This window comes from Poecilia mexicana, unplaced genomic scaffold (assembly GCF_051168715.1).
Source record: "Poecilia mexicana isolate PSO_F unplaced genomic scaffold, ASM5116871v1 scaffold_4, whole genome shotgun sequence".
Lineage (NCBI taxonomy): Eukaryota > Metazoa > Chordata > Actinopteri > Cyprinodontiformes > Poeciliidae > Poecilia > Poecilia mexicana.
The window spans coordinates 21,484,850-21,497,725 of NW_028263373.1; the positions used below are offsets into that span (position 1 = coordinate 21,484,850).

Genomic DNA, 12,876 nt, shown 5'->3' on the forward strand with positions numbered 1-12,876 from the left:
AAGAGACTTTTAGACGTTGCAACGCCCTCGACCAGATATGGGTGTCGTGTTCTGGTTTTAGTGGATGTGGCAGAGTTCTCTTTTTGTTTTAGAAAAGTAGTTTTTAAATGATTTTTTAAAGCTATTTGATCATACTTCCTGGATCTTTCATTGCTGTTTCCTCCAGCTTCATCATCCTCAGCAGCATCCATTATGGCGTCAGAGTGGAGCTCTAAGCCTCAAACATCACGCCTTGCAACTTAATTATTTAAAATTTATGATGAAATGTGTCCAAGCTAACTTTTCTGCCATTTTTACTGATGTGCTTTACTCTTTTGCCTCTTGTGATGTAATCAACACAAACGAGAATCCAGTTTTTTGTTGTTTTTTTGGGGGGGAAGGGGTTCCCTCCTCCTGTGGGTTTTTTAGAACCTCACATTTCCAGACATCATGAAGTTGAAATCCAAAACTGCGCTACGCAGCTGTGTTTTCACTTTGTGTGAATTTATTAGGGATTACTGAAATCCTCCCTCAATTGAATCTTTAAAAGGTATGAAAAGCGCGCAGGGAAGCTGAGATGTTTGCGTTAATCAAGTACCTCCGCGGGACAAACACTTATCCCGAGTATGAATATTAGATGAAAGCTGGAGTTTAGTTTGAGAGTAAATGTTTACCGTCCTGTTTGGACAAACTTGTTTGTGTGATGGCTGTGATTGCTAATGTTGAATTTGAAGGTAAACTGAGAGTAAGTGCCTCCTCCTCCTCCTCCTCCTGTGGATCGTCTCCGGCTTTATTTGCTCCATATGGTCTTTGACATGGTACCCGGGAAGAAGGGAGGAAAAAAAGAAAAACTGCGTGTGGGCGGAGGAAAAGCCTAGTATTTTGTCCGTCCTGAAATTTGATTCAGAAGTTCAGGATCCTGGAAGACAAAAAGCAAACCGAGGGGGAGGGAAGGACAGAGGAGTAAATCCACACTCTGCGATCTCCGACTCAAGTAAGTTCGTTTTAAAACCTTTTCTGTTCAGAGAAACGCGTTCATTTGGAGCTTAAACTGCGGCTTGCGTTTACAGTGTAAACAATCAGCTCCTGTATGTGACGGATTTCTGAATGACTGCATTTTACGCACCACTTCATGTGCTTTATTTGATGTATTTAATAATAAATATGAAAATCCCTACAGTTTGCGCAACGATTGAATCTTTTTTTAAAAATCAGAAACTACATAAGAGTTGCTCAGCTCAGCGGTAAGGGACAAAGTGGTTTTTTTTCTTTTTACCCCCGTCATGCGCCATCTACAACAAATCGCGCTGATTTGCTCCCCTCCGACCTGCAGGCCTCCTAATTGTGATCTATATACATGCTAAGGTCCTCATTTGTTTAGAAAATGGTCGTTCACGGAGAGGTTTGCGTGCTGACTCCATCCAGCGCCGCAGTTGGATGTGCGCCAAAAAAAAAAAAAAAAAGTGCAGGAGAAAAAGCTCTAAACGCAATCTGCAGATGTGATTGAAATGGCTCAAGCGGTGCCAGACCCACAAAAGGCGCCTTATTGGAGCTATTGTGCTTTCAGCTGAATCCATCATAAACTCGGACTATTCTTTGGATAAAAAAAAAATCCAAAAAAAGAAAAATTTAACAGATTTTATTTTATTTTACTTACATTAACCTAGTTAGCCCGAGGCTAATTTTGGTGTTTTAGCACACCAGCCACCGCAGCACCACCCTTTTTCTTTATTTGCACATTGTGCATTTAACTTTGTTACAAATGTTTTTTTTATGCTGTTCAATAATATTTTTTCAGCAATATGTATCCATTTCCCTTTTGTCCCTGTTTTGCTCATATTTAATGTGGTACAAGTTAATTTTTCATTGTAATTCAGTGTTTCCCTGAATTACAATGCAGAGAAAATGTTTTTTCCCTCTGTTTCTTATTTTCTCACATTTAAGTTTGAGCATCAACCAACAAATGTTAACATCAAAAGTAAATTAAAAGCGGTTTTCAAATGATTCTGATTTACTAACAGAACAAAAACACACATCCAAGTCAATTAAAACTTGTCTGCACTGAAAAAAGAAAACAGGTGATTCATTGTTAAAAAAAAAAAAAAAAAAAAAAAAAAGAGAACCTGCCAGCATGCCTAGGTCGGCCCCATATGGGAGAAAAGGAGGGCAGATTGGATGGGTCCCATATGGGTTTGTCCATGTAGGGCCACAGCCCACATGAGTCCTACATGGGCCCTACATGGTGGTGGACCCACCACCATGTAAAAACTTGGGTACTCCATGGGTTTTTGGAAAACCCAAGTTTTCCAAAAACTTGGGTTTTCCCTAAATGGGAAAACCCATGTGGGGCCACCATGGAACCTGCGGACAAACCCATATGGGACCCATACAGTATGTCTGCCCACCTTTCCCTCTTATGGTGCCCACCTAGGGATGCTGGCAGTAATGAGATTAAGTTTAAGTTGACATGTTAAACAAATGTAAATAAAGTAAGTTTGACAAACTTGATTCAATTTCAATTATTTTTTTCTGAGTTGGAGATCCATTTTTATTTTTTATGTATTTTTTCCCACTGACACAACATGAAGTTGGCTGCAAAAACCTCAAAACAACAGTAAGGAAATTACAGAACAGATGTGGAAAAATCCACAAATCTATCAGTCTTAAATTTGTTTCATTGCATCTGGGCAAAATTAACAGATTATTAAAAAGTATTTTATACCAGCAATCAAACATAGTAGTGGCAGTGTGATGCTCTGGGGTTGCTTTGCTGCTTCATGATTTATTAATTCTGCCCTGCAAGAAAAAATCTTGTAGATTAACATCCAGCCATCAGTTTGTGACTCTGAATGGGTTTAAAAACGGAGCGGCCTAATCAAAGCACAGATTTAAATCTTAAGATTTAAAGCTTAAAATTAGCTTGATGATCTGAAACATTTCTATAAGACTTGAATTGTACAGAGTTATCTGAAAATGTAGTTTTATGATCCATTCCCCTTCATTTTGGTTCTGATTCGGACAGTTTGACCCATATGAACTGGCTCCAGGTCCGAACTGATCTCAGCTCTGTTTGTTGTGGGCGCAGACGGACGGACTGGTTCTCAGTCAAATTTGTTTTCAGGAAAACACACAATTTGCAAAAGAGAGGGAAGGAGCGGCGTTGCTGTGCAAACCCTGAAATTAGCTGCAGACAAACAGGCTGCAATCAGTGGGCGAGAGCAGCGCTTCGGTACCGGGATCCAAACCCAGTTCATCCCCAAAACATTTAATTAGGACTTCAGGAAAATGAGTCCGCTTTAATTATCGTCCTGGTTCAACGTGACATGATTCTGTTTCAGATCAGTGACTCCTGTTGGTAAATCAAACTGACAGCGCAAAAGTTATTTAGTTATTTATCGTACTTCTCTGATTCCTGTCTCACAGAGTTGGACATTTCATCAATCTATCTATGCATGCAACTAATAATAATTTTAGTAATAATTTATTCATATGATTAATCGATTGAGTTTTTTCCCCACATTCTGCCTATTTTTCATTTAACCACTGAAGTCTTTTCAGGCAATACTAGGAATACATTTAAGATGCAAATAGTTCCTTTTTTAAACATGAAAACAAGATTTTTTTTTTTGCCTATAATGCCACAACATAGCATTACTGTAGTAAACATTTGATCATTTGTAGCAAAAGATGGATCTGCAGCTAAAAAAATCCTGAAAGCTTCAACATGTGAAAAGCTTTCTGTCTGATTTAACATCACTAGTGTAGAGCTGATCTGTTTTTTGGATTAATCGATTAATAACTGGACAGAAAACGGTGCTTAACAGGATTTCTTTTATATAAATTTGAGGCAGGTGAAGCTAAAACTTTTCCACCAGAGGATTTCTGTGTAGAATAGATTTACAGACTAAAGTTTCTCATCTTTCATCTGAATTGCCTTTTTGAGTCTGTATACTCACAAAAGTATAACTGATTAATTGTGATTAATCGATTACTAAATTAGTTGACAATCATTTATTCAATGCATCATGATTAATCTGATTGTTTCAGTCCTAAATCCATCAATGCCTTATAGATACAAAAGTCCAAAACAATCTCCTACAGAACCAAATGAAACACTTTGTTCAAAAATAAACAATTTTTATCCTTCTAGGCTACAGATAACATACTGAAAATATGAGGGATTACATGCATTTTAAGGTCTTAAGGCATATCTGAGTGGATGCTTTACTGCCAGTGAATGCTCTTCAAAATAAACAGTTGGTGCAACTCAATAACAGAGGAGAGAGATGCAAACAGTGGAAAAGCACACAGAAGAGGCGATGAAAGTGTTACAATCCAGCTGTTTTCATATGAAAAAAATTTAATACTTTCACAAAAGAAACATACAATCAATTTAATATTGGTGTATTAAATAAAATTATCTTCCTAACGAATTAAAATGAACAAAATCCAGACAAAAACCCCAAATTAATACAAAAACTGGAGAGATGTTGTTTTGCCCTGGATCTAAGTACTCTGTTCCTAAAAGAGTTTCTGTTTTGTGGCAGCTTTCCATCACTGTCACTTGCCTGAAGAAACAGTAGGAAGCTAACAATTAGTAAAGCTAAATTCATATTTTGCCTCAACTGCTTCTGAAACACATCCATCTGTAATAGGTTAATGCTTAATGGTGTCTGGAAAAACAAGTCATTTCAAAAATCCTAAACTGTTAAGTCACTTTCAACAGGCACTGCGCGTTACCTAGCAACCCAAGCAAATGCTTCAGCTTTATTCTCCTATTATTTCGACTTTATTCTTGAAATTTTATGACTTACTGAACTTAATTGTCATTTTGTATGACCTCAACACTTTATCATAAAAATCTCATTATTTAAAGCTACGTTCACACTGCAGCCCGAATAGGGTTGCCGCCCACTAACGGCGGCAGCGTGTCGGTGTTACCCGGAAAGCACAGTATCTCAACCCCAACACCGTGAGTGAAAAAATGACTGGGGCAGACTACTACATAAAGTACTCGCGTCCCGTATCGGTTCAATACGTACTTTAAGGGACGGGTGGCAACCCTAAGCCCGAAGAAACCCAATTCCAATTTTTTTATTTTTATTTTGTCCTTAATGCGACCTGTATCTGGTCTTTTCATGACAGTCTGGACAACACAGGTCGGATTCTTTTCGAATGCGACCCGGGCCACTTGGATGTCCGACACGTATCCGATTCAAATGTGATCTGAATCCGAACTGTCAGGTCGCGTTCAGATTCATTCAGCCGACCGGAACGTCAACAATCATGGCGGACTATAACGAGGATTAAGTTGTTACTGTGCTGGCTCCGCTCGGACAACAACTTTAAAATCGCAAGCCATGCTCCGCCGTTACCATCCATCTTCTTTTTTATGAAGTTTGGCAAAACACTGAGCACGCGCTCTGTGTGTGACGTTATTGCGCCCTCTACTGCGCATGCGGGACACTTTCACGTCGTTTGCAGTTAGCACTGGAGAACATAGACGTAATATAGGAATAGACATAGACATAATATAAGGATAGACGCCTCATGGACCGCTCTCGCCTATTGTCGCTGACGAGATTTAGGGCGGCCATCTTTGAGCGGTCCACATATACATATATACATATGTATATGATTTTCAGCCGACCAGTTCTAGCTTCAGAGTGATTCAGCAGCTGAGATTGAGTCCAAAATCCGATGCGAGAATTGAGTCCAAAATCCGATGCGAGATTAATCCGTGCTGCAGTGAATCCGTCTCTCTTTATAGATATCTCCCTCTTCTTCCTCACATCGTGTCTTTAGGAAACCTTCAAAACAAAAACAGAAGATTTGGGATGTATCTTACTTTTTGACAGAGTGAAAGAATTACATATAAATAATAGTCTTTACCACCAGTGTAAACTTTGCTGGTGAATGTTATAACACATAATATAAGTTTTATAATATATGTTACATTGTTTCATTTCTAATAATCTAAGTCAATGTTAGAGAATAATTAAATTTTTTTAGATTTACGGAATCTCAGTTAGCCTTCATAGCGGGGCTGAACCCGTATTACACCAAGCAATGTAGCTAATATTAGCTGGTATCTCGCCGGTGGACATAAGTACAGTAAAATAATATTGTAATCACAAACAATAATATGTCCATCTTTCTTGTGAAATGTTGTTTGTGGAGCCCTCGCATCAATAGTCCATCGATCCGAACAACAATATCCCTCAGTGCTGAGGCATCTTTTGCTGTTTTGTTGAGCAAAGTAGGAGGGTATACCGCTCCAAGATGGCCGCCGTTTTTCCTGCGCCGGAGCAGCCAATGTGGGGTCTACTCTTATATTATGTCTATGCTGGAGAACACGTAAAGGTCGCATATATTTGGCCAAAAAAAATCCAATTTGACAAAACATCGGAATTGGGTCACAGGCTGCAGTGTGAACGCAGCCTAAGAAGAATTTTGTGCAAAATAAAATAAAAAAATTAACAAGTTCTGTATAGCCCATAGATCTATCCTAACCTGTTCAAAAAAGCATAATAGGTGACCTTCAAACTACAGACGACTTTAATGTCTGTCCTCCCTGTTCCAGGTTGGACTCTGTCCTGGTTTTCGTCTGGACCTCAGCTCGCTCCTCTCAGCCTGCGTGACTATGAGCACCTCGGGGCTTCAGGCTACTGACAGGCAGAACGTGAAGGAGCTCGACACCGTGAAGGAGTCTATCAGTGACATCATCAACCAGCTGCAGGACATCGACCCCGCCCGGCTCTCCTTCTCGCCCTTCTTGGACCTGGACACCCAGATCTCCCTGGCGCCGGTGTCGGACAGCCCGGAGTCGTCTGTGGAGGAGCTCCGCTCGGCCTCCCATTCGGCCTCCGGCTCCCAGCGCTCCCTGGAGCCGCCGCCAGCAGCAACGGCGCAGTCAAAGAGTGAGTCACTGAATCTGCCTTTAGTTTGGAACAAACGGAGAAAAAGTAAAAGCCAAGCTGGAACCAAATGGAGTTAAAATAGATTTGAGGCTAAGCAACAGCATATAAACAACACACTCTACGGGGTTACATCATTATTCTGCTTGGAAATTAACACTATTTCCTGAGGTTTTGATCAAATGCCTTTGCCATCCTTTGGTAACGAAACAACAGGATTACAGTATGACAACACCTCGATCTATTCTTTGCATCATTTTAGATATTGCAGGTGGAGCTGAATCTAGCAACATGTTTTAACTTTTATCTAAATAAGTACATTCTTTTGGTTGTTTTTAGTGAATGCTTATGTACTATTTACAGGGGCGGAGCTAAAGTGAGGGTCGAGGGGGGCACTGACCCACCCACATGCCCCGCCAAATGATTGGCAATCCACCCAAAAGAAGAAAAGTAATGATAAAAAATAAAATTTATAAAGCTATTTAGAAATAAACATACAGGTCTGGAAAAAGCTAAGAGCCCACTGCACTGAACTCCATTGAAAACCTCCTGGTTATTCCACCAAATATTGATTTCTGAATTTTTCCTGAGTTAAAACATTAATATTATTGTTTCTGAATGAATATGAACTTGTTTTCTTTGCATTTGAGGTCTGAAAGTACTGCATCTTTTTTTGTTATTTTTACCATTTTTCAATAAATACTAAATTTTTGCTTGGAATATCAGAGACATGTTGTCAGTAGTTCATAGAATAAAAGAACAACGTTCATTTTACTGAAACATATTCCTATTCAAAGTAAAATCAGAGAAAATGATCATTTTAAGAGGTCTCTTAATTTTTTCCAGAGCTGTATATGAAATCATTTTTAATTTCTGTGACACCTACCCATTTTGATTAGTTGACTGATTTATCACGATTAATCTGATTAAAATTTTTACAATATAATTTAAAGGCTATCCAACAATTTCCCTCAAATTATTCTTGTCAAAAACATAAAGTTTATGTCCGATTTAACAGCAGATCTTTCAGGTCAGACTTGATGCTCCAACACCTCCGATTGTCTCCTTTCGGATTTGGATTGCGTACTAAACTGTGTTTTGATCCTGACAGGCTCTGCTCGGTGCCACCAGCAGCCCAGCGCCACCCCCGCACCACACAGCGGAGCAAATCAGACAGAGCAGCAGGAGGAGCCAGATCAAACTCTTTCCAGCCCCATCATCACTTCGCACAGTTTGGACACCGCCATGGAAAACTGCATGAGCCCCCCTCCGCCGGCCTCTCAGGGCGACATTCCCAACGGCACAAACACGCCGAGATGGAGCCCAGAATCCACCACTGTGGAGAGCCCGGCGGACGAGGGCCGACCCCTGATAGGGCCGCCGCGGGAGAGCGTGGAGCTGGCCGTGTGGAGCACAGAGGGGTTCGGAGAGACTGACGGGGCCACAGGGGAGGCGTTGGATCAGGGGAGGTGCTGCTGTCGGTGTAAATGCAGCCAGAGCGCCCGTCTCCCAGCCATCCTCTCCGTCCTGGCCTCGCTTCTATGTGCAGCCGGGATGCTCTATGCACTCTATTTCTATGTCCCAATCAGACCCCCCGACTGTCCGGACATAAGCTGCCGCATCATTTTCACCTTCTGCTGCTGCGCAGTGGCAGCGCTCCCCATGGTGCTTGGTACGACTCAGACACCTGCACGATCACAAACACAAATTTAACGTAAAGATCAGATGTAAAGGCGGCCAGACGACCAGGATGGGGTTCGTCTGGCCACCTCGTCTGGGAATGTTTTCGTTTTTCTATGTAATTTAATGACCTTTTAACTTGAGGTGCACCAATTGCAGTTTTATGGCCAATTACCGATCTTTAAAAAGCCTGGCCTGCCAATTCCGACTTTGGCCGATGCCAATTTTTTTGTCTGAAATGTTACTAAATATAGCAAGAAAGTCACTGACTTTGGCAGCACTGGGGTGACTACTATTAACTGCAAACATTCTCACGAGAGAGCAAAAGAGGAGAGTGACTGATTTTTAGACCTTTGCTGAGGAAGATAAGATCGGTGGATAAGATCGGCTTCACGTGTCAGAATTGGCCTATCACCGATCTCACAAAATGAAGGAAATCAACTGGCTGATAAATTGGTGCGCCAATTTATCGGCGCACCAATGTGTAATATGTTCAGTTTCACTTTTTGTCATATGCCAAAATGTCCATTAAGTTTATTTTTTAGAGATTATAAAGCCTCAGGGGTTTGAAAGAGAACATAAGCACACAATAGGAATGCAAAAAATGTATTGATGAAATCATATGAAATTGACATATGAAATTGTAAGATTTCATTTATTAGATGAAAATTTAGTTCCACTGGTTAGACCTTCTTTTAGTGCTGTAGTTTTCCCACCATCCAGAAGAGGGCACTGTTGGTCATCCTAAAGCAGAACCAGTTGATACAGAAACAAAGATGGTGGAGGAAAGTGAGAGGGAAACGGCTCAAATAGAGTCTGGTGTGGGATGTCAGATGCAATTAAAATATTATTTATTTATTTTACATTTTTCACTTAATTATTTCTCTGAATATGCTGTTATTTCAGCAAAATTACCTTTTTTGAGTCTGTATTATCCAGTTAATGATTAATCAATTACTAAATTAGTTGAATAAGCAAAACTAGTCTGATTTAGTGTTTCAGTCCTAGTCAAATCAGACCAAAGTTGAACTGGCGCTGGCAGCATCATGCAAGTCAAAGATCCAAATGAATATGGAAACTGTTTCTCTCCTTCCAAACTTAATAAGACATACCCAAATAAATATTTACAGCTGTAGAAAGAAGTGCTTCTCTATAATATTAACTCAGGAATATGAAGACTTGTGCTGCCACTCTTTTCAGATTTTTACTATTTAAAACATATTTATGTTGGTTTTTCACATAAAGCCTAAATAAAATTGGTTCAGTTCAAAATTACTTTATTAATCCCAGAAGGAAAATAAATGTCTATCTCAGAGTTGCTGGCCAGAAGGATCTGCTGCAGCAGTCAGTGTTACAGCAACTCTGAAGAAGCCTCTGACTGAAAGTTTAATGAAGAAGCCACACTGAACAATACAAGTCTAAGGTTGTAATGTGGGAAAAGTTCTATACATGCTTTTGTTATTTCAAACAAATCAATAAAAAACAAAACAAGGCTACGTACACATAAAATATAAAAAAACCTATACTTTGTCATTTTAGCTCCCATACTTACACTTTTTAAAAATTATAACCCTTTTCTATTATTTCTCAATATCAAAATACATGTAGCAGTATATATTACATCAATATCTTATATAGAAAACATAATTTTACTTTTATCATAAGAATGTCACATTATTTTACTGTTTATGTATATCCTTCATCTTCCATATAATTATTTATAAATATTTTTGTACCTTTTTGTTGAATATATGCACGCTTTTCCACAAAGTCGATGTACACATTTTTATATTTTAAATTTTGTCCTCCTCCTCTTTCTGCTAAATATTATTGAATATTTTAGGGTAGCTGTTTTGACTTCAACCAAATCTAGAAATGTCAGCGCACCTGATTTGATAAAAGTGAAAAGTTTAATGGTCTCAGTGGTCTCTGGTTCAGAATGTTCAGAATGAGAGAGCAGGTGACTGAACCAACCCGACCAAATCCATCCCAGAGGAGTTACCTCTGACCCAGATTTCAAGCAGATGCCAGAGTATTTGCATGTCAGCCTTCCTGCCAGCAGTAGCTGCATTCAAATGAGGGAAAAATGTGAAAACACAAAGTTGCTGTCAGATCAGTTTGCAGTGACTTTGGCGCTGCTTGTGGAAAGATGGCCCAGATTCAAGATGGATTCTGACTTATTGCTCCTCTCTTCCTTGCAGCCATGCTGGTTGGTGCGGCGTGCCAGTTGTGCTCCGGGTCCCTGGGTCTGCAGGAGCCGACTGATCGAAGACACGCTGTGCAGCAGCTGTTCGTCTCATCGTCCCTGGAGCAGCTGCTGCTCTACGTGCTCAACCTGGTGGTGATGGCCGCCCTGCTGCCGCAGGAGCAGCTGAAGCTGGTGCCCATTCTGGTGGTCATGTTCATCATTGGCAGGTGAAGGTCAGAGCAGGTTGAAGGATTTAATGGTGACCTTTGACCTGAAGGGGTCATCACCAAACACAAAAATGCCCAAAGGCTCAAATGTGTTCATACAGCCCGGCTGCACATCAACGAGTGGAGGTTTGACCCAAATGCACTACAGAACTAGAGAAGTTCATTAAACGTATAAGAAGACAACAAAGGCCACTGGAAAAATAAAATAAAATTCTGACTGTAATTTCAGAATTCTGACTTTAATTTCTGAATTCTGACTTTTTTAAAAGAATTTAGACTTTTTCTCATAATTTTGACTTTTTTTCTCAGAATTTTGACTTTTTTCTCAGAATTCTGACTTTTCTCAGTATTTTAAAGTTTTTCTCAGTATTTTGACTTTTTTTCTCAGAATTTTGACTTTTTTCTCAGAATTCTGACTTTTCTCAGTATTTTAAAGTTTTTCTCAGTATTTTGACTTTTTTCTCAGAATTTTGACGTTAATTTCAGAATTCTGACTTCCTCAGAATTTCTCAGAATTTTGACTTTTTTTTTACAGAATCTTGACTTTTTTTCACAGAATTCTCACTTTAATTTAAAACTCAAATCGATCTATCAAATCTGAGACTGTGGATATAATGCAGGTTTACAAAAGCCCATATACAACGAGGAGGAAACTGTTTTGTGACTATTTTCATATATGAACAACACAACTGACATACACCTAAGACTGTTTGGTTATTTGTTTGGTTTTTGACTTAGATTGATTCAGAATTAAAATTCTGAGTTTAAAGTCGTAACTCTGACATTAAAGTTGAAATTCTGAGATTGAAATCAGAATTCTTCTCTTTATTTATTTTATTTTATTAAGTGATCCTGATCTGTTGATGATCCTAGCATGGTTTACTAGCATGGACCAAATATTTTTTGTTTCATCTTACTTTTAGGCATGCTTAAAATATTCGTCACTGATGAAAAGCTGCTACAGACAAAATGAGATGATATTGATCAGACTTAAATCCTTAGATTTCAATGCAACAGGGCTTATATTTTACTAGAAAAAGTCAAAGCTCAGGTACGTTTATGTTTGAGTAATGCAGGTTTGTTGTTGGAAATACTTCATCTTGTAAGCGTGGCTGACGAGCGAGATGTTGAGTGTTTATCATAAATATCTGAACGTGCTCTGATTTCCTGTTTGGGGTTGTTTTCTCGTCCTTCTCAGGCTTGTTTTCTGGTTCAGCCTGAACACGTGTGGCTCCTGGAGAGGCTTCGGTTCTGGTCTGACCTCCTTCCCGCTCCTCGCCGTGGTCGCTCTCAATCTGTTCCTCATGTACAATCTCAATCTCAAACAGCCCCTTTTTGGCCCTCAGGACGCCCTGTATAATCAGGTCACCCCGTCTTCCTGGTCGGGGGAGACATCACAAAGCCCGAGCGGCAAACCAGACGTCCTGCCCACAGACATCCTGGACGCTCAGTGAGAGGGAGAGCTGCGCTTTCTTCTCCGAGAGGAGGCCATCCTCCCAGAAATAGGCCATTCCTGTGGTCTGCTGCTCAGCAGAGCTACACCCGCCGCCGCTGTAACCTCCAACTATGTGACGGCTTTTACTTGTTGCTCCTCCTGTGTGCAGCCCTTTTTCATGTGGTTTTGTGCTTTATTATCTGAAATGCAAGCGCTCTGCCTGGCTGTGGCCGAGGATGCCTTTGAACAATGCTGTACACATAAAACTTTTGTCTTTTTAAGCTGTTCCAATGCCTATATTTAAGCAGAAGCTCTGCCCTGTGCCCGGCTGGATTTGTTTCACCGCAAAGCAGCTGCAGTTGTCAGATTTTACTACTTTGACTTTACAGAGGGTTTGTACAGGACAGAATAAAAACCATTTGTAAGAAAAAAACACAGACCTGTCTTTTT

The 12,876-nt window shown here is 40.0% G+C and overlaps 1 protein-coding gene across 1 annotated transcript; it reads left to right on the forward strand.

The window, feature by feature from the left end:
• The first annotated feature begins 356 nt into the window (after positions 1-356).
• On the forward strand, positions 357-12,859 carry LOC106920101 (uncharacterized). Its single transcript, XM_014990920.2, has 5 exons — positions 357-973; positions 6,563-6,899; positions 8,008-8,568; positions 10,778-10,991; positions 12,190-12,859. Exons 2-5 carry the CDS (start codon positions 6,623-6,625, stop codon positions 12,443-12,445), a joined length of 1,308 nt encoding a protein of 435 aa, XP_014846406.2. The 5' UTR covers positions 357-973; positions 6,563-6,622; the 3' UTR covers positions 12,446-12,859.
• Positions 12,860-12,876: the final 17 nt, after the last annotated feature.